The following is a 21,329-nucleotide window of genomic DNA, read 5'->3' as shown; positions in this document are numbered from 1 at the left end:
TGTGTGTGTGTGTGTGTGTGTGTGTGTGTGTGCGTGTGTGTGTGTGGATGGTTTGTGTGTGAGTATATGATGAACTAAGACGTTGGAGGATTTTTTAAATTGACCGTTTCTTGATTTTTCTACTTTTTAACTTTTTATTTTGTTCCTAGCTACCTGCAATCCAGCATGCCAGAATAATGGTCGCTGCATCGCTCCCAACAAATGTCTGTGTCCTGCTGGGTACCCTGGTGACACATGTAGTCCTACGTGTTGGCCTCGGTGCGCTCATGGGGGTGTTTGTCTGAGGCACAACACATGTATCTGTCCCCGAGGCTGGGCAGGCAGATATTGTACCATACGTAAGTAGCAGTTACTTCTTCTTTGTATCACGAGACAAAATACGAAATGAAAAATGTTTATTTCACATATTTATGTGCTGTATACAGTCTGACCCACACATGAAGATTTCAAAATTTAATTCTGAAACATTGAAGCTTTATAACAATCATGTAGACCCTTTTTGTTGCTGGTATAGAACCATATTGAGTAGACTTCCGAGTGTCTACCACCTCCTGTCTTACCCCAAAAACTTTCATGCAGCCTTTTTAAACATGATCATCAGTTATTATCATCTTCTTTAGTGAACCTCTCAACCTGATTTTAGTGACACTTGCTCACACTTGGTGCTGAAAGCAGTGTCTTTTGTCTTGTAGATTTGGTTCTATTTTGAACCATCAGCCCACACTTATTGTTATTGTTGTTGGGATTTTTGTCACATTACCCAAGTGTAATCTTCAATTAGATTTTTACCCCTTGGTTCATGTGATATGTAATATGTTTTCATTTTATCTGTACTGTAGCTGTCTGCAAACCAAGGTGCCGAAATGGAGGTCGATGTGTTGGTCCTAACGTCTGCCAATGTTTAGAGGGCTTTGATGGACCTGGCTGTAACACACGTGAGAGTTTTGTTGTGGAATTGTGAATAAATTATATATTTTTGAAAAGTCTTCACAATTACAATGACAAATTCAGTTGAGGAAAAAAAGTACCTGAAGGTGTGATGCCCCGCTTAAAAATTTTTGTGAGAGTTACGGTGTTATTTTAATTTAGTGGAATTCTGAAGTGTTTGATATGAAGTGGCATATATTAGGAATATTTGCTGAGGACTTTATCGTAAAGACCACTGGGAAACCTGCATCTTTCACAAATAAGAGTGGTTTTTTTAATCCTAAAAAATGTCATAGAACCTGTGTCTGAACCTTTGTTTGTAGGAAAAAAATTATTTGACCTCTGTTATGAAGTAGATCAATTGAAAATTTTAAAACAAAGCGCAAGCTTTTAATGTGCTAAATAGTCCCAAATATAAATAAATTTGAACATTTTTTTGGAACTTCTTTTTCAAAATGTAGTTATGCCTCTCAGTCTCTGTTTAGCACTGTGAGTAATGCAAAATTCCTCATGCTTACAAAATGTGAAGATAAAGGGGAACATTTTGTAAACACATAGAAATAGATGATTTGGGTGGTCTTTTTGATGTCTGGTTTGTCTTCATAGCCACCTGCAGCCCTCCTTGTTTAAATGGAGGCTTATGCGTGCGTCCAGATGTCTGCCAGTGTCTCCCTTCATACAGCGGCCCTCGATGTCACAGGAGAAAGAGAGGTAAGGGCTTACAACTCAGCGAACAATGAACTGATAGATGTAGTTTAGTTTAGAGTCTTTGCTATTCCTTCCATTCTATTTGGGTAGCCTAGCTCTGTGCATGCAACTGATGCCATTAACACTTTGCAGTCACTTGGCGCAATAATGCGGTGGTGAAAATGATCCGTTCCAGTCACCTGGCACACTTCTGTGCCACGCCCGAGAAGTCCGTTGCAGTCGCTCTCCTAGCTGGGTGACCAGATAGGGTACTTTGTACTGCTGGCTGTGTGACTGCAAAGTGTTCACTAGTGAAGAATACTGTTGAAATTGTCCCATGACAGCCACCCATTAGTGGTTGTCTGGGACAGGTGGACATCTTGGACAGTGCCATTATGATATTTTGAAACGCAGGGGGGAAATGAAAAGTGGTTTTTGTCTAGTTATTATATTGGAGAGGTGGCCGTTTCAATAGATGGGATAGTATATTGTATATACTTGTGTAGAAATGAAAGCCAAAGTTTAAAAGATATGATCAGAAGTCTTCTTTCTAGACCCTCATTTATGCCTTCTTGACATTAGTCATAGCATACCCAGAAAAGGAAAGCTTGTGCCCTCCCAGACTGAAGTTGTTGTGAGGGCCCCACTCTTTTGCTCTTCTGTTTGCATTTTTTAAAAATCCAACGTCTTCACGCTTCCAGTTGCCCCAGTGTGTGAACCACCGTGCTCCAATGGAGGCAAATGTGTCGGAATCAACAAATGTGATTGCAAGCCAGGATATTCTGGAGCTCTCTGTCAAAATGGTAACTAGACCTTTTTGCATTTATGTTCATTCATTATAATTTGCCTCTCTCACCTTGGTATTGGGTATAGGCCCAAGATAGTACTTAACAAGATGGTCCACTCTGCCAAAAAATGTCTGCGAAAGTCCGCCCATTGCTTCAGATGGCGCTGCAATCTTTGTTTGGAAGCTCTCTTTCGTTTCTCCAGAAAAAGAATAGGAATAGTGCGCAGATCGAGTGCTGTTCATTCTGTTTGGGTTCATTCCGTGTAGAGTTTTAGGTGTTTTTTTTATATTAATGATCTCTTGCCTCTCATTCTAAAGGCAAATTAAACAAAGAAAACAGTCGCCCCTTCCACCAGAAGAGTTTTTTGTCAGCGTAACCATTTTAAGACAGTGTTTTTCCGAAATCTGAATTCTAAATTATTAAAAAACTTGTTAGTTTCATTTGATTTTTTTTCACACAAGGAGGGAAACTCTGCAAAGTTCGCGCATTTGCGAAGAGGGCGCCACGTAATTTAGAGGACACTTTTAATTGGCTCAAAGTGAGGAGTGAACCATCTTGTTATGTATGATCATTGGTATAGGCTGCCAAGAAAAGTTCTCCACTGGTCTCTGTACAGGGCGATCTTCTCCACCTCCAGTCAGCTGTGTTCTATATGTATAATTATATTACTTTCTTGAGATATTGTGGTATCAACAATGACTGTGCCCTGTCTGAAAGACTGTTCTTCTATTCAGATTCTTTGTTGTTGTAAAAAACAAAATTGTCATTGTCTACCCTTTACCAATATTATGTCAGCATTTGGCTTGATGTATCTTGCTGTCTTTACTAGCAGGGAGTGTCAACTTCCAACAGCCAGATCTAACCAGATCACAAAGCTCACTTGAGACCAATGTGTGATGAGAATGTTAATGTAGTTTATATCACTGCTTTTTTAAAAAGAGATGGTAAATGCATATTATTTCTACGACAAATGTGAATATGTCAGCCTATTCTTGAACACAAGGATAATATATGTTAATGATTGCTTTTACTACTACAGATAGGAGTGTGTTATAAAAATATTCTTTGTGTGAGGAATGTTTTAAAACAGACAACAAGAAATTTTGTTCTGTAGTCTAGGTAAAGGACTAGCTTGCTACACATAGAGTCTGTTAACTTAGTGATTGGAGTGTATTCAATGACTGTATTGTCATTATGATGGTGCTGTGTCTAATGTTTGTTATTTGACAAAAGTTTTTGAAAATGTTTCAATAACAACTAATCCCCAGCCCCAAATGCAGACTGTAGACCTCCGTGCATCAATGGAGGGACATGTGTCATTGGAAATCGCTGCCAATGTCCTCTGGGCACTCGAGGATTTCGATGCCAGATCAGGTGGGTCTACTAAAACTTATTGTTTAAAATACAGCCCTTTTTTTTCTAAGGCCCAACTTGTGGATTCTCTGACAACAACTAATACTAATGTCTCCTCTTTCTTGCTACCTAAACAACACTTTATACTGTTAACGATTATAATGAGGGATGCCTCGTAAAGGTTAATGCTCTGTAATAATAACGATTTAAAAAATAATAGTTGGTCCATCAATGTCTGATGATGTCCAGTGGCACTTGTTGGAACTGTAGTATTGTTGAAGAGATTTTACAAGTGAAATAGAAGGATTAAAGGTTAAAATTACCTGTGGCATCTGCAATGGCCAATGAGGCCAATTCTGTGGGAAAATAGTTAACCCCATTTTGAGCCTTTAAAAGCTTCATTTCCACTTGTTGATCTGCACTGCTATGCCTTGTGCAATTGGTTGACATGCCTAAAGGCATGCTGAAGGGTTTCTGAATTAACAGCTTCAACTGTTCTTTTTAGATAAAACATCTGGGGATTCCAGTAATTAAGAATAAGGGCGCACAGGCTCCTGAACATTGGTGCCATTGCTTTTAAATTGGTAACTGGAGGGTTGTATCTTTGAGCAAGACATTTAAAACAAAACTCAGACTTACAGCTTAGTGTGATACTCTGCTTGTGAAAATTGATGTTTGACAGAGTCTTACACTTTGTAGTCAATATGAGGGTTACAAAGTAGTAGTGCTACACTGCAGCAACTAGCTGTTATGTGTTTGTTTTAAAACTGTCATCATACCAAGGGGTAGGGTATTATGTATCATGTGACATACTGTACCTTGGGAAGTTTAGTACACCTTTTGTATCATGTGCAATGTTTTAGTTTTAAAATGTATCCTGAGTATATATATTGGGCACTTTAGATGGTTGAAGAACAGCATCACTTTGTATATTTATTTAATTGTTGTCTCCTAAACCTTTTCTTGGGAGCTCTCATGGTCTAGAGGTATATAGTGTTCGCCTCTCATTTAATAGGTTGTGGTTCGAAACCTGATGGGAAATTTTCTTCTCTAAAAATTGCCTCCTTTCACTTCCTTTCCTTCTCTTTAACCATGTTCTGTCACCTGCTTTCATCTCTACTTTCTGCCCTCTTCCCCCTCCCCTCCCCTTTGCCCCCTTTTCTGGGCTCCTGGCTCCTTCTGCAGTCTTTCTACTGCTACTCCTTGGTTTCTTCTCACTGCTTTCTTTGAGTCACAACACTGCTCTTAGGGTAGGTAAGATCTAACACCTAGCCTTCTCTGACAAGGGCGAAAAATCTTGGAGGTCCTGTGTGCAAGTTGCATTCTTTAAAGATCCCTTAATGGTCCAAAATCGATAAGAGTAGACTTCGGCCGCATCCGGGGCAAAATTCGAAACTAATTCCTACCTAATTGAGAATGTTTTATATATCCCACATGCTCATCATATGACCTTATGCAAATGCGAGCGCCGTAAAGCACTTGTCATAACTAAAACCTTTTCTTTTCCTCAAGCTCATGCCCATTGGTCACATTCAGCCAGTCGATACGTCGTCCTGTAAGGAGGGCAGTCAAAGAGAAGGTCACTGTCCCATGTGGTCGGTTTGGCTGGCAGCAATGTACAGAGTTCAGGTTTGTACACATTAACCTCATTTTTATACTCTTTGACCTCTTTCTATAACATTGTTTGGTTTGTGGGTACAACAGTTTTCAGAGAGAATGGAGTAAGGTGCATGTAATATGGCTTTTTGTTTTATTTTTTTCCCATAAAGTTTATTGTACTGGAAGTGACTGTAATTAAAAGTATTGTATTGTCTATGTCGATTTGTTATGTAAAAGTTACTACCTGTACAACTGAACCTGCTCTACTGACCCCCTGTCCATGACAGTCACTTGTACTAACAACTACTTTCCAGTTTCCCTTTGGTTTTTTTCTATATATAATGACACTGCCCAAGAATTTCACCAGCCAACTTAAACACTTTTTTCCTCAACAATGGGTGGCCGCCTTGGACAATTTTGAGTGTATTTTGTTGCGTACTTTTTTCCACACTTTCTGATGGAAATCAAACTCAAGTCTTCCACATGTGATGGCAAAGCACTTAATCACTACACCACAGGCGCTGGTCTCTTGAAATACTTGAATCATTCTCATGTTGAAACACACTGCAATCATACTGTGAACATATTTCAAATTTGTTTCCGCTACGCACATTGCAAATTGTATGTCCTAAATTCCTCTGTATTGATACTTTCAGATTTGTCCAGAAACTAGTGTATGAAACAAGCTACAAGGTGGGCTACCGCAGAAAGTGCCCAGGCTCTTAGATGTCCGCTAATATTTCCTGACTTTGGACATGAACGATTTATTGACTGATGAGCAGGAGATGGAGAGGAGTGGAGGGTACAAGTACAACTGAGTCCTCTTGTGTCTCATACATACTCATAACGAACTCGGACTGGATTAATTCTTGTTCATGAAAATCATTTTGACTCGGTCCTTTTTATTTTCCTAAATTTAAGCCTCATTAACTGAAGTTTACATGATATAAATACATGGTACAGATTCCACTATCTGTGAACACTGTATTGGCCCACCGTTTTTTTTGTATGGGAGAGAGAAAACACATCAGGTTACATAGAGCAAGGAGACATTCTTCATGAAATTATTGACGATTTGGGAAATGTATTATTTCAAGCTGTTATATTGAACCAAAAGATTTCATCCGTGCAACTTATCAACAACCACTTAAGTACTAATGGACTGTAGTGTAGTCATGGCAAAACTAGGGATATTTTTTTGTTTCACAAGTGGCCCACAATGTTCTGGCTTCTGTCAAGCTGCAACGACCATTAGAATTAAGCTTGTTCGAACACAATCAAGACAACTATGTCTTCTTAAGTCTATTTGCTTTTCGAATTTTCATTTTTGTATTCGCTTTAATGTCCTTTTCTTACTATGTATGTGTACATAAATTGTAACTTTATATTAATTTGAAAATGTACAGTGGAGTCCAAATAAACCAAACACTGTTACTCCGAAATCAGTGCTGAACCGACAGAAAATAAAATACCCCACTTTTTTCTTCCTTGTCGCTGTAAGGAAATTACCAATTAGCTGAATTAGCTGAAATACTCCCATTTGTAAACTGCAAAGAATTTCAAAGTTTATGTTGCTAAATCTTCACTAGCAATTCACGAGTAATGCTCATCATCAAGTCTTACATATATTTCAAGCCTGCAAAAGAGAAGAAAAAGACGTGAGAATAAATGAGTGTTGATTGTTGGTCAGAGAGGCATCGTCAGTATAGTTTGCCATTGTTTATCACATACATCAGTAGGCCTACACTCTGTGTATAGGCCTAGTAATGCAAGAATAGTGAATGTACATCGTGTGACCTTCAGTTGCTGATGGCCTATTTTCTCTTCGAAACTAGTGCACATAGGCCCTATACGTCAGCACATGATGGCATGTGGTGTGTTTCATAACCTTACTAGCATTAAGCTTTCAATCTCACTTCTTTGTCTATTCTTTTGTCTGTTCTGTGTGACTGTTTGGCAGAGCAAACTGACATTGTCAAAGAGAAAGCGTAATACGTACAGCCTGAACCTGAAATTGCACTTACGGGGAGAGGTAAATCTAGAAGAGAAAAAAAAATTCGAAAAGTGAAATTTCCTGCAAAGTTAGCATTCCCTGCTCTACACAGTACACTGTACAACAATCATCGCTATTTGAGCAAGCTGTCTAAACTGAAAAACCCAGCTAAACTGAAGAGAATTTGGCTCTTCAGCAGATTTCGGCTTAAGTGGATTCCACTGTATGTTCTAGTGTGCATGGATGGTAATTAAAGACATTATATCACTTTGCACACTGAACTCATTTTTTTTTTTCTCCTTTGAGTTTCTCACAAAGGCTGCAGGAACCACACTGTACAATAGTTCATCAAGTTGACCTGCTGTGATTTTTGTTTCCTTTGGTTTGGGCAGATAGTTTTTAAATGATAGCTTGGGATGAGAGGTCTTCCACAATTAGAAGTCAAAACAATGTCGTTAGTGAAACAGCAATACTTTAATCTGCTTTTCTGATAATACATTACAGCACAGTAGTTATCTCTGCTGTACAATAGAAACTGTCTATTTTGTTTTCTATTCAGCTGCATGCCTATGTTATATAATCATGGAGATCATCAATGAAATGCTGGGAAAATATAGCTTACCTTTTGTGCATATGTCAGCATTTTATTGTGCTTAAAAAGTGAGGGAGGCAAAAGTTTGCATTGTGATGCAATTTATCTTAAAAAACCCAAAGGCTAGATTACCAAAATTTGCATGACATGTAATCTGGTTGTGGTACATGATCTAATGACATATGTACCTTTTGTTCTTTATGCATTTTTGTGAAAATTTCATTCTGGTTCATGTGTTATGACCTTAAGTATGATTTTATTTTCATACTATCAAAATGCCAGCACTCAAGAGGTTGAGCTTGGAATAAAAGTGCAGTATCGAGTGCATTAATGTGTTAATTATGACAATGGTATAATTTGGTGAACTGGTGAGCTTTTATTTTCATGTGAGTTACAGTTACCAGAATTTCTGAAGAGGCTTATGAAAAGCCTGCCTGTGTAGGTTATTCCATGGTTGTCCAGTGGTCTTGTCATGTCAGTCTCCTACATCTCATTAACATCTTTCACTCAAATACTTTTTGTGGTAAAGTTAAGAACAAAGTTGCCATTCCTCAGGAAACATATATTCACTCGTGTTTCTTTCATACAGATGTTCATATTTTTGGTCACAATAAAGAAAATTATATTCTATGGTTCTTTGGCTTTATTGATCTTTTTCTTCAAAATAATCTTTTAAATGTAAACCCCCCCCCCCCCTGCAGCCACCATTACATAAAATGGAAACCATATATAACAGGTCCAGTACATGTAATAACAGGGATCCGGTAATAACGGGGATTTTTTAAATCCCTGTTTTTTTCCTACTCTTTGTCACTATTAAAAGTTATCGGCAATAACAGGGCTTCATGGGAGTCCAAGCAGAGACAAAGGCTCAAACAATGCGTAAAAAGTAAGAGAAAGTAGAAAGAGAGAGAGAGTGGGGAAAGAGAGAGAGAGAGAGAGAGAGAGAGAGAGAGAGAGAGAGGCAGTGATGGAGCGAGCTCACGCAAGTCATGCCACTGCAAGCACATGCAGCGGGTGAAGCGAGAGAGGGCTGCGGTGTGCTGCAGACTTTGATCTAGCCCTAAGCCTTGCTGGATTAGTCCACAGATGCTTACTTCACTTTGCATTTCTGATTTAACAGGACTTTTTCTCTGGTCCCACCATCCCTGTTATATCAGGTTTCCACTGTAACTGCATACTGGTAAGTTTAGCTTACTTGGTACCTTCAGAATGAGAGCCTGTAGTAATGTGGATTATTACCAGTAATTGTGCAAAAGAAAAAAGTGAAGATTAAAAAAAAAAAAGGGAGTTGACTACTTTGTTACCTTTAGTACACCTGTATTGTTAGTATTTGCCGTAAGTGGACACTTGCAACCCCCCCCCCCCCTAACCCCCAATCTCTCTTGCAGATGCGCGTATGTGGTGATTTATGATGTGAATAAATATTGCTTTTAAACTTTTCCGTTCCCGTCATCACCATTTTTACCACAGTGACCTGCAGAGATTAGAATTATGAGCAGGGAAAAAGATTTTTCTATGTCCCTTGGTTTCGTGGTTCCGACGGATTGGACAAGTTGAATTTCAGATGAGTTTTTCATTCCCTCGACAATATCATTATCAAATCATCCGCCGTCCCTAACTGCTGGTTGCCAAGTAGGCTTACCTTATTTGCAACTGGCTGAATTGAAGAAAACCGTAAAGTACAGGTTGTTGTAATACTACAGTTGACTCCACTTGTGTTGATCTTCAGTTAGTAGATCTTCTTCTTGGGTCCAAGCACTTATTCTTTACACAGGTCCCAGCGGTTAAATTTAAATAGAACTTCGTATGAGTTTATCTATTTTCCACTCTCCAAAGGACATCAATCAACTCATCCGTAGTCGCCTGTATTTGATTAAAGTAGGGGTATAACATATTATTGCGCGGTGGAGCCTGGAATTGAACTCTCAACTATTTTGTTGCAAGAAATTACCGAGCCGTTTGACTGGGACGTCTCAAGTTATCAAGGTTTTAACCAGTTCTAATGACAACCACTTGTACACCAGGACTTTAAAACACTATAACAATGCTCTACACACACAACTCCTGAAGAGTAGATCTACCCAAAAAATCCCAGCATAGATAAATGGTTAAGATACTACAATACTTGGTACCAGTACAGTATACAATAAACTGGAGTCTCATACGTTCAGTCTCTGCAGAACTTAAACAATTTTTGTCCAATGGTTTTTATAGGTCCTCGATAAGGCTTATCATGAGAGTTCAGCCCATTACAGATCCTCGATAAGGCATAAAAGGGAATAGCTCATAACATATTGACATAACAATTTTTTAGGGTACCCCCCTCTAATTTCTAAAACAATACACGTTCAGAGGAGGTGACACCAGTCTGTGATGAGGTTAGGTGCTTCACTGTTGCATGCAGGAGACCCAAGCTTAATATATTCCCAAGTGGGGGAGAAAATTTTTATCAAGTTTCTTGGTCTTTCCACTGGGTTGTAAGATGAATCTGAAGTTCGAAGGATATCTCACAAAGATAAAGAAGAAAAAAAAATCAGGACGGCAGGCACAGTTCGATGGATGCCTGATTTTGAGTCTTCTGTGCTCGACCTATCCAGGTTATATTGTATGTGGTTACTTCATCTCTTATACCACGTTGACACTACTAATCGGGTTCAATTGAATAGAGTCTGGGGCTAGCCAAAATTTCCTCCATGAAAGGGTGCAATCATTCTGGTACGATACAAGCAATCTGACTCGCAACCTAGAAAAACAAACGACTTTGATTTAAGGTAACAGTAGTATCTAACTATTCTAACCGAAATGTGCCAAAATGATAGCTTTTGTCCCATCCATCAAAGAAAATCTGGCTGGCTCCAACTCAATTCGATTGGCAGTACACACTTAGTATGGTATAAAGGAGTTGTACCTCTTGTTTGCATTCAAACCGGTCCTTTTCCTCCCAAACTGACTACATATAATATAAGTAAGGAGGATCTGTCCTGGTCCACAACAGTGGTGCCAACTCAATGGCACTCGAAATATTGATTGTATAATTACTATAATATTGGACAGGCTGCCTAAGACTAGCAAGACCCAGGCCAGCGTCTTATTGCTTAAACTTAAAGATTTACATCTTGAAAATATTTGTGGTTATAATCTTGGGAAAACTAACCACTTTCTTTTCCCAGTGATCTCTGTTTAGACAGATAACATGACATATATAATTATGACATAAATGCTCAGTTTTCCCCATTCTGGCGCCTGTTCAATAATGCCTGCATTACTCGCACATCTTGCAAAAGATTTGACTTCAATTCCCAGGTGAAAAAGACATTTTGTGAGAAATCTACATCCTTACCCTGGAATGTACCCCGCACTGCTTGGGCTGGCTGTGATAGACGCAATCGAAGTGCTCTACCTCCAAAACAATTTAAACCTCTCTATGGGGGAGTTAAAAACATTTACAGGAAGCACAAACACCCTGATTCATCGACAAAGAAACTAAGGTTTCTAAAAATAGACTATATATATCCTCATTAAAGTCAAGGGTTGTCCTTCATAACTTGGAAAATATAAAGTATAGTAGGTACCAGGAACTAAATTTTCAAAGTGGTTGCATGAAAAATGTATTTGTTTCATATGAAAGGCCTGTGTCTCCTGAAAATTTTAGAACCATTATTTTACCACTGTGTCAATTTCTAAGAAAATGGCAGACATTCTTTAACTAATTAAATAATAATCAAATATTGTGAAATCCGCCAATTGGCTGCAACCCCATATTTGACAGATAATAAAACAGTACCAAATGCACCAAACATCAACACATTAGCAGAGCTGAATTACCCCAATTTCACCAAGGCCAGGCGTTTCGAAGGCTGCGAGTCAGCTTACATGCTGTGTCTTCACTACCTAAGTATAGGCAGAGATAGTTAATTACATAATCACTCAAGTCTTGAAATAGATTTTTAAAAACCAAATCTTTAATGGATACAACCTCAACAATCACTCTAAAATTGCATTCCATGATTCTCAACGCTTGCACTCACAACAAACATATCATAGACCAATGATGGACACAATGATTCCAGCACGCAAACTGCAACACAAAACATTACACACAAAATGTGAAAAGTTAAACAAGTGGACGACTACAAAAACAAATCCAGTTGATCACTTCTTCTGTTTCTTCTTCTCTGCTTCTTCCTCTCTCTCTTTCTCTATCTCTGCGATGTATTTCTCAATTTCATCCAGGCCCATCATCTGTAGAGACAGGTAAATAAAACATCATCAGCATGGGTAGAAAAACAAAAAGAATATGGTGCTCACTGGGACTTGAGACCTAGAAAAACTTTCCTTTCTCATTCAATGTTAAGCTGTTGCTATATCCAGAGTAAGTAGCCCAAGATTTGGGCATTTTGTTTGCTTCCTCCTCTGCCTCCTTCTCTAACGACAATACCGATGTTGGAGCGGTATCTCTTGGTGAGTTGCAGCAGTCACAGAGCAAGAGGCAGCATAAAATAAATTATACTTATACTACCAGCATTATGTGAACAGTTGACACTTTTTTGGAAATACTACAACTACTCAACTACCCGCGCACATCTCTTTTGAAACTTAATCATCTATGAAGAGGAAAGTGAAAAAAATAACAGCAAAAATAATAAAATTAAATATTGTGGAGAACATGATATATTATATTGCAACCTAGCGTGTACATAATATTAGGTACCAAAAACTAAATTTTCAAAGTAGCTGTACAAGAAATTTATCTGTTCCCTATGAAAGACCTGCTATGCTTCCTTGGAATTTTGGTAACCTTCTTTTACCTCTTTGTTAATTTTTAAAGAAATGGCAGCTGTTTTAATATAATCAAATACTGTTGAATTCCCAATGGCTGAAAACCAATGTTTGATATAATTGAACAGTACCAAGTGCACCAAGAATAATATGTTAAAAAGAGTGGGTGAGAGCAGACAACCCTGGCATACTCCCACTGTTGTTCCAAGTATCTTTGCAGTATAGCTTTTCTATGACTTTGATCAGGTTGGTGTTGGTGTTGTATAAGTTCATGGTTGCCCACAAAGCTTCCTGTCGAACTCTGTCAAAAGCTTTTATGAAGTCCACAAATTTGGGGTGAAACTCCTGTTGGTGTTGGAGGTACTTTTACATGATGATTCTCAGGTTGAATATTTGTTAATTTGTGCTGTGCCCTGTCCTGAAACCTGTCTGTTCTTTTGCTATGATTTTCTCTGCGCGTGGCTTCAGTCTGTTGAGAATGACTTTAAGCATTACTTTAATAGGGTGGCTAGTTAGGCATTGTTTAAGATTGCCTTTCTTGGGAAGGGTGATTATCAAAGACTGAGTCCATGACGTTGGTCATTCGCCAGTCTGCCAGATCTTGTTGCAGATTATCCATAGCATGTCTATCGCCGAGTCTCCACCGGCTTGAACCAATTCTGCAGTGATGTTGTCTATTCCCGCTGATTCCCTTTTCTTCAATGATGATACTGCTGCGACTTTCTCTTCTCTTTTAAGGTGATGCTTTTGTCAGAGCATCCAGCAGCTGATATCATTTTTCTAGGACTTTCTGGTCCAGGGCAGAGCCCTGGCAGGGGGTTAAAGCATCCCCCCCTTATATTTGAGAATTTTTGGTTTTAGGGCATCCTAAGTATGTCATTTCTGGCTATTCACGCCTGCATTTAACAACAAAATAAGTGAGAAAAAGATACCTTGCATATATCATTTTCTGCTTGTGTTAATCCATATAAATCCAAAGCCCTGCTTTCTCCCTTGTACCGATATTGTACATTCATAACAGTAGTTAAACAGCTAGATCTATAAAGCTTAACAGTTAATGTTCAACTTTTCTCTGCTTGTGTTGGTTTGCACCATAATGGGTAGAATCCCTATAATAATATTATAACAGCTAGATCTAGATCTAGATAACTTGACAGCTTATATTCAACTTAAATCCACAACAATACTTCGATCGACAAATAAACAAGTCTGGTAAAAAAAAATCAAAGCTCTCTTCAGAGTTTTCTTTTCTTGGTAGGCCCAAGATCTGTTGAACCACAATCGTCATTTCTTCCTCTTGTTTACAGTGCTGGTGCTCTTCTTGTGCTTTAGAAAGTGAAAGTAAAAGACACTGTCCTCACTTTCAAATAAAAGAGCACTTCCGGTATGGGTTGGCTATTGTTGACTGTTAGTAATTACAGACATTTTTTATTTCGCATTTTTGAAAATAATGTTTCTTTTCCCCACGAATTTTCACGGAAATTTTTCCATTAGCGGAATCCTGCTAATTTACGGAAATCCGCAAAATTGCGGAAGACTGGAAGCACTGTTTTGTCATTGTCTAGTGATTGAGGCACATCTTGGTGATTCTCGTGTAGTTTTGTGGGTGTACAGTTCAGAGCACTATTATGTCTACCGGTTCTGAACTTCTTGTTCCTCAGTTAGATTATATTTCCCTTCTTTACTTAATATTGAATGAAGTGGTCCGTCCTTGTTTGGTACTTATGAGATCTTTGATGATTTGGTACGCCTTTTTACTGTTGTTTTGATTCAGGCTGTCTTCAATTTCTTCACACTGTTCTTCAATCCATTCCTCCCTAGCTCCTCTCATTCTCTTTTTCACTTGCAGATTCATCTCTCTGTATTCTTTTGCACCTTCTGGTTCATTATTCTTGTTTTTCAGCACACTTCGTTTGTCGCATAGGTCAAGGATGTCATCTGTGACCCAGGGCTTCTTTTTCACGTGATGTTTATTAGCATTGCTAGGGCAATGTTGCATGGCGGAGCCCATCCCTCTCCATACAAGGCCACAGCCTTTTTTTAAAATCCTCCCATCTGGTGGCTCGCCTTGGTCTCAATCATGAAGCCGTTAGGTTCATCTGGGAACTTTTTCCGCCCTGGCCATTCACCGCATCCAGTGGTTACGCCCAGTGATGCTGTGTTATCACCCTCTCATACGGACTGGCACGCCTGCTGAGGCAAGGTCCCGCGGTATGCGCCCGTCCATCCTCAAGGTAAGCTCTCAAATTCCCAACTGCTCAACTCCGGACAGGTCCAGGAAATCTGGGACAGCTGACAAGCCTGCTATACATCTCTCTCTCTCTCTTCTGGCGCTGTGGCTTCATAAACAGTCAGCGATGCCGACAGCACGCAGGAACTCAACACTTGCCAGGGGGTCCTTAAAAAGTGCTGAAAGTGGGTTACTGAAATATCCCAGCAGACGGGTTCTAGCACGATAGCTGGCGGGACATCTCAGGAACACATGGTCCATAGTTTCGTCCTCCTCCTTACAGGCTCGACAGGATGGATCTGGGTTGTCCACTGGCGCAATTTTGTGGAGATATGATCTCAGCTTGTGCGATTTTCCACCAGTTTTCATTTGGGAGAGAAGCCGGCGGTCCTGTTGTCTAAGCGAGGCCTCAAGCTGGTATGATGGCGGCTGGGAAAACGGCAGTTTGGGTTTCGCCTCTCTCTTCCACTTTGCGCAGGTCGATCAGTGGATGACGGCTTTAGCTGTTGAGAAATCGATTGGCGTGTCAATCTGGGTAAGTCTGCTATACATAGCACTCACCTGCAAGGGCTTCCCTCGCCTCATGACAGCCACCTCCATGTTCTTGCCCCCGGACTGGACCACTTCCAGCAAACCTTTCAGTGTCAGCTTGATACACTCGGCCTCACTGGCTGCCAATTCCTCTGTGTAGTGTTTCTCAAGGAACTCGCGCACGGTCTTGGCACTGCGTCCAATTGTATTAGCCTGCGTGCACAATATTTGTCTTGATTAAAAAATAAGCGCATTGACAATATGCTGGCTTAGAGCAAGAAAAAAAAAGGACAGATAAAAATAACAGAAGAAAAACAAAAAAGTAGGGGCTGCAAGTGTCAACCTCGAAACACCTGTGGAAGGAAGATATGATGACTGAATCTTAAAAAGATGCATAATACACATATATATTCAGTCAGGCAGAAATAAGTCAAACATGTCAGGGATTGACAAATGTGTTCAACACATCCATAAATCTGGTAAACCGATGACAAGAAGTTAAAAAGATATCAGTTGGGGAATGGTAAATTGTACAAGCTATTCCTGATATCGAATTTTACGTGTTCAGGTTATCTGTGCCTGACTGTACAGTAGTGTCCGCCTAAATACATGCCAGAGGCACGCTCTCCTCAAATGCACACTTTCGGCATACGGCAGGTTTTTTAAAAATCATATAATTTAGACACCCAAGTGCACTGTCACATCCTCTAAACGCATGCTTCATTCCACAAAACACACAGGTTAAGCTTGACAAAGGGAAATTTTCGCTACACCCTACACAGCTTTCATAAGACAAGTCTAGACAACCCGATATTCGGTGAGACTGCTCCTCACTCAAGATAGTTGAGGTCATCAAGAGCTTCTACCAAAACTTCAAGTGCGTTGCTGGAAACAGTACTACTACTTTTTAGGTAAAGACAGGAGTTACACAAGGATGCAACATGTCAGCAATTCTGTTCAACCTGGCCATTGACTGGGTAATGAGGAAAACAACAGAGGATACATCAAGAGGCATAAGGTGGACTCTCTTCTCCACCCTCGAAGATCTTGATTTTGCAGACGACCTTGAACTACTCTCCCATACCAACCAGCACATACAGGAAAAAACAAACAGACTCCACAAATACGGACGCCAGACTGGATTAAGAATAATCCAGAAGAAGACGGAAGTGATGACACTGAATGTCGGCTTCCCCAACACTGATTAGGGTGAACAACGCAGACCTGCCTATAACAGACAAATTTACCTACCTATGCAGCATAATTAAAACTGAAGCGGCACAAAGGAGGACTTAAAGAACAAACTCGGCAAGGCAAGATTTGTACACAGAAGCATGATCAACATCTGGAAGTCAGGACAGTTCAACATACAGACCACGTTAAAGCTGTATAACAGCTGTGTACTATCCACACCCCTATATGGATCTGAATGCTGGAGGATGACTGATCATGATCATGCCAAGCTATCTTCTTTTCATACAACCAGCTTACGCCAAATCCTCCGAACCTTCTGGCCTGACAAGATTTCCAAAGCAGATATTGTACGGAAATATAGGCAAGAGGACACGCCCACCATAATAACAAGGAGAAGATGGAGACGGATGGGCATGTTCTAAGAAGAGAACCAGACTGTATCAGACTCTATTGTAAAGACTGCCTTCCACTGGACACCAGAAGGACATCGCAAGAGGGGCAGACCCAAAGTGACCTGGAGACGCACAGTAGAGTCTGAAATGAAGTCCTGGAACCATTCAGGGGGGGGGGAAGGTAGACCAAGATGGCCCAAAACAGACACAGCTGGAGATCCTTTGTTGCTGCCCTAAACGCCAGATGGCGTGATGGGTAGTAAGTAAGTAAGCTCCTCACTCAGAACAAAGCCAATTATGGACAGCATGACCCATCTTACTGTCCACAGACACATACGTCTAGGACTGGGTAAGAGATGTGTTTTTATCAAAGACTGCATGAAAAGGATTGATCTCTTGAACATCTGTTGACATAACAATAAGAATGTTCTTTTGTACCATCAATTCCAACCCAACACAAACTGTCTCAACAACATTGCACCCAAAAAAGAAACACAGGACTGCAAAAATGAAATAGAGTATACATCCAGCATATGGCAGTTTTTCTGATAACACTTACCTTCCACTCGTGGTATGTCCCCGATGGGTCAGTCTGATATAGCCTGGGGGTCCCATCTAAATCAAAGCCCATAATGAGGGCAGACAGGCCAAAAGGCCGCCGACCATTGCTCTGAGTATAAATCTGATGAGGAAAAAAAAAAAAAAGAAGGAAGAAAGATTATTATTCAGCAGACCAGCTCTTGAGCCTTATAGTAAAGTGTGCACTTTTCCTGCCAGTTTAGTTTGAGGAAAGAAAAGTACATTAATACAATAGCAGTCATTTAGAGCAGGGGAAAAACTTTGACATACAGACAGAAAAAAAGGGAAAGAAAAGGAAGACCTTCCAGTCATGCCCTCCTAACCACCCACTACCCTTTATTAAAGTAGGCACAGTTGGAGTAAAAACTTGGGAGTTTTCTCAGGTCTTCACAACCCTGACCGAATTACTCATATTAAGCACTGTCCCGACAGGCAATTTCATCCACAACTTGTACAAGTACAATATTCTGAATTGATCTACATCAAAGACAGATCTTTCACTTGGGTCAAAATATATAGTTCAGAATTTCTGAAGACTGCATGTGGTAGCCTAGAAGACAGCAGACTTTACATTTAAGAGTCACATTTACGTGGTTTAAACTTTGTCCAACAACTTTCACTCCAAACAGGCTTTTCCAATTTTAAAAATCCACACCAATTCATTCCCTTCTCAGCAAGTAAGGTAAGTGGAACTGGATTTCGCCTTGACTTAACTGACACTGATTGCAAAAAGTAGAAGTAAGATCAGACCTGCTTGAGCTGTGCGATGTACTGTGTAATGTATTCCACAGTCACAGGGTCCTCCACTGTCAGCTTGTGGCTCTGGCATTCAATGCGGGCACGGTTGATTAGAATACGAGCATCAGCCGTCAAACCTGATGGGAAAACCGTCACAATAAGACCCAGGTACGGACAAGTAGTATTAACGCAATTCAACACAACAGGGGTCCATCAAATATTAATATCTACAATATCAAGTACCTGAACAATTTGAAGTTATTGATAGGAAAAAAACAACTTGCAAAGCTAAGAGAATAAAAGGGGAGAAAATGATGGGTTTATTGTGTATATGAAGTTATAAATACATGTATTCATATATATACGTAGTAAGTTAATAAAAAAAAAAGAGACAAACAATTTCAGTATTACCATGCTACACCTGCCAACCACACCATGACCCTGAAAATCGGGAGTCAGTGGAAAAAAAATTGGAGTTTCAGCAAACCTGTAAAAGGGTACATAACAAACCAACCATGGCAAATAATTAAAACATGTGTCTGGCAAATAAAAAAGTGTATTTTCCCTTCAGTTAAGGCAAGTTGCACAAATACTGCAAATAAATCTGTATTTTTACATGATTTATAATAAGTTTCATAAGACCATTAAAAATTTTGCATAATCATTTTTTTTTTTAAAATGGAAGTCTTGTTTCCTTGTTATCCTTGAGTTCCTCATGATGTTAAGTGGTTCAATAAAAAAATAAAAAATAAATAAATCGGACAAACATGTAGAGCTGCAAGCTTGAACTGCCGGAATACGGGATGCAGCCATTACACAGATGGTGCTCGGCGGGAGTAAGCTGAGCCGGGGCCGAGCCGGGGCCGTGCCGATGCGGAGCTGGACGGAACCAAAGTGCCAAAACACGCTTTTCGGAGAACATAAACCCGACTCCCGGAGTACTACGGTTAACTAGACCACTGGTATCATGCTCATTTGATAATACTCTTGAAGTAGGAAAACTTACTTGAATCCCTAATTTTGGGTTAGCTTTTAATTATTATTTAAAACAAAAATAATAGACTAAGTTATCTAAAGCAAAAATATACCAAGTGTTAAAATATATGATGACTCGTTTAACATTTTTTTCAGGGCTACATATTTGTTATTAAATAGTGTTTTGCTTTTTTTTCTTTATGTCTCTAAACATATATGCAATTCCAGAAAATATAAAAGAAAACAATGCAAGAAGCTCTGGCTCCTTACCAGCAAAAGCAAGTGCCACATGATCATCCAGGAGAGCAATCTTCCTCACAGTTCTGTCTTCTTGAAGTTTGGCAACAGCTTTCTTCTCCACTCCAAGCACAACAATATCTTTCCCCCTAACACCTACCTGCAAACAGAAGAAAACATTGAACATAAAACCAAGCATACAAAAAATACCTGATTTCCAGCACATTCACTGTGCATGAGAAAAGAGTTCCATCACTCCAGATTTTATTTTGAAAATAATGGAAACCACTATTTCAGAAATGTAAGGCAAAGGAAATCTCTTACTCTTAGTCCTGAGGCAGTGACTGTTTTCAAAATGTTCACCACAATTTCTTTCATATTTTACACGACATGAAAAATGATTAAGTGGTTGAAAATGTGGTCTCTTCTGTAACGGTAAGCCTTAGTAATTGTACAGGATAATCCGGTTTTGGCCCCAACGATAACGATGGAGTCTGGGTTTTGGCTTCACTAACGATTACTTCTAGTTCTAAACGATTACTTTTCCATACGCGTGCCAATATGATGTTTGAAGCTCAGCGATCAAAAGATATTAATTAAACTTAATTGAACTGCAAAACATCAAACTATGGTTAAAATTCAATTCTCCAGAAACCTTCACCATTTTTATAAGGTCATTTTAGCAAGCCCCCCTAAAATCCCCCTTGTTAAAAACAAGTGAAATATTACTGCGCATTTTGAACTGAAAAATAGCAGCGCATCTCTTGCTCTCTTTTGGATAAAGCATCGATACCAAGTATTTAACCCTGGAAGCGCGCAGGCTATAGGGCGTGAGCCGGACAACCCCGGAAGCATGCAGGCCTATGAAGGGCATAGATGCTGACCTTTTCAATGGAAAATTTCAGTATTCCTTAAATATGGAAAATGACATAGTAAATTGCAGGTCAAAGTTATAAATAGTGACCAGTGACGTTGCAAGTTATCTTGACTTTGTAGAGAATCTCTTGGCCCAGATATCGATCTGTAAAGTGACGCTGTCCAGCGGAGCGACTACACAGTATGTGTTATCACTTGTTCTGCTGTGCTAATGTAGTAATTGTTGACTTCATCGTATTTTGTGCTTTGTTTGTATTTATTTGATCGCCCATCATTTAAGAATGGCTCATTCTATCAGCTTTGAGAAAAGATATGGTTTTATATATATATGCCCTTTATCATCTGTTGAGCTGTAAATGGCCATTTTCCAGTTGCAGATATATATATCTCTGATATCTCAGCTGATATTCCCCCGCCAAACCCCCATGTTTACAACCGACCAGCCCTGGCGGTGGGGCATTTCGGACGGGTTACTTCCGGTGAAACGCTGAGCACTTCTAGGGTCAAGTCAGTATCGATATACAGTAACTTACTCTTGGGGCCAAAACCGGAGAATGCCAATAGTTTTAGTTAAGCTCAGCATAAAAGTAAAAGAACGGATGGATAGGATAGAGACATTCATTTCATTCAATAAATGATTATGTCATAATAACATACAACTTGTAAATAATATTATGGAGTCCCTTAAAGTGAACCCAGGGTGAGAATAGATGTGGCCTTCTTAAAATAGTCTGTGGGTATCCCAGGATGTGATGACATCACAATACTTTACTATACTAAAATGAACAGCCAATCAGGCAAGTGCGTCGTTCTACGTTTAGCCGCATCATATTCTCACCCGGGTGACCTAACCCAG

At 39.6% G+C, this 21,329-nt stretch overlaps 2 protein-coding genes across 2 annotated transcripts in view; one reads left to right on the top strand and one right to left on the bottom strand.

Moving 5' to 3' along the window:
- LOC101845823 (latent-transforming growth factor beta-binding protein 4) overlaps positions 1-8,571 on the top strand; it is a gene marked incomplete at its 5' end in the record, with an annotated part of 23,206 nt that extends 14,635 nt beyond the window's left edge. Inside the window, 7 exon segments of the mRNA XM_013090430.2 lie at positions 150-338; positions 840-935; positions 1,534-1,638; positions 2,316-2,417; positions 3,671-3,776; positions 5,268-5,384; positions 6,011-8,571. Of these exon segments, the coding sequence (XP_012945884.2) occupies positions 150-338; positions 840-935; positions 1,534-1,638; positions 2,316-2,417; positions 3,671-3,776; positions 5,268-5,384; positions 6,011-6,080 (785 nt within the window).
- Positions 8,572-11,882: 3,311 nt separating this feature from the next.
- LOC101852667 (proteasome subunit alpha type-7) overlaps positions 11,883-21,329 on the bottom strand; it is a 13,312-nt gene continuing 3,865 nt past the window's right edge. Inside the window, exons 2-6 of the mRNA XM_005091232.3 lie at positions 19,631-19,757; positions 18,398-18,522; positions 17,628-17,750; positions 15,513-15,695; positions 11,883-12,184 (exon numbers count right to left, since the gene is read on the bottom strand). Of these exons, the coding sequence (XP_005091289.1) occupies positions 12,095-12,184; positions 15,513-15,695; positions 17,628-17,750; positions 18,398-18,522; positions 19,631-19,757 (648 nt within the window). The 3' untranslated portion in view covers positions 11,883-12,094. The remainder of the gene's footprint in view (positions 12,185-15,512; positions 15,696-17,627; positions 17,751-18,397; positions 18,523-19,630; positions 19,758-21,329) is intronic.

Source organism: Aplysia californica, unplaced genomic scaffold, assembly GCF_000002075.1.
Source record: "Aplysia californica isolate F4 #8 unplaced genomic scaffold, AplCal3.0 scaffold00027, whole genome shotgun sequence".
In the NCBI taxonomy this organism is placed as follows: Eukaryota; Metazoa; Mollusca; class Gastropoda; order Aplysiida; family Aplysiidae; genus Aplysia; species Aplysia californica.
Note: the sequence above shows the minus strand (reverse complement) of the source record. Positions and strands in the feature narration are given on the sequence as shown.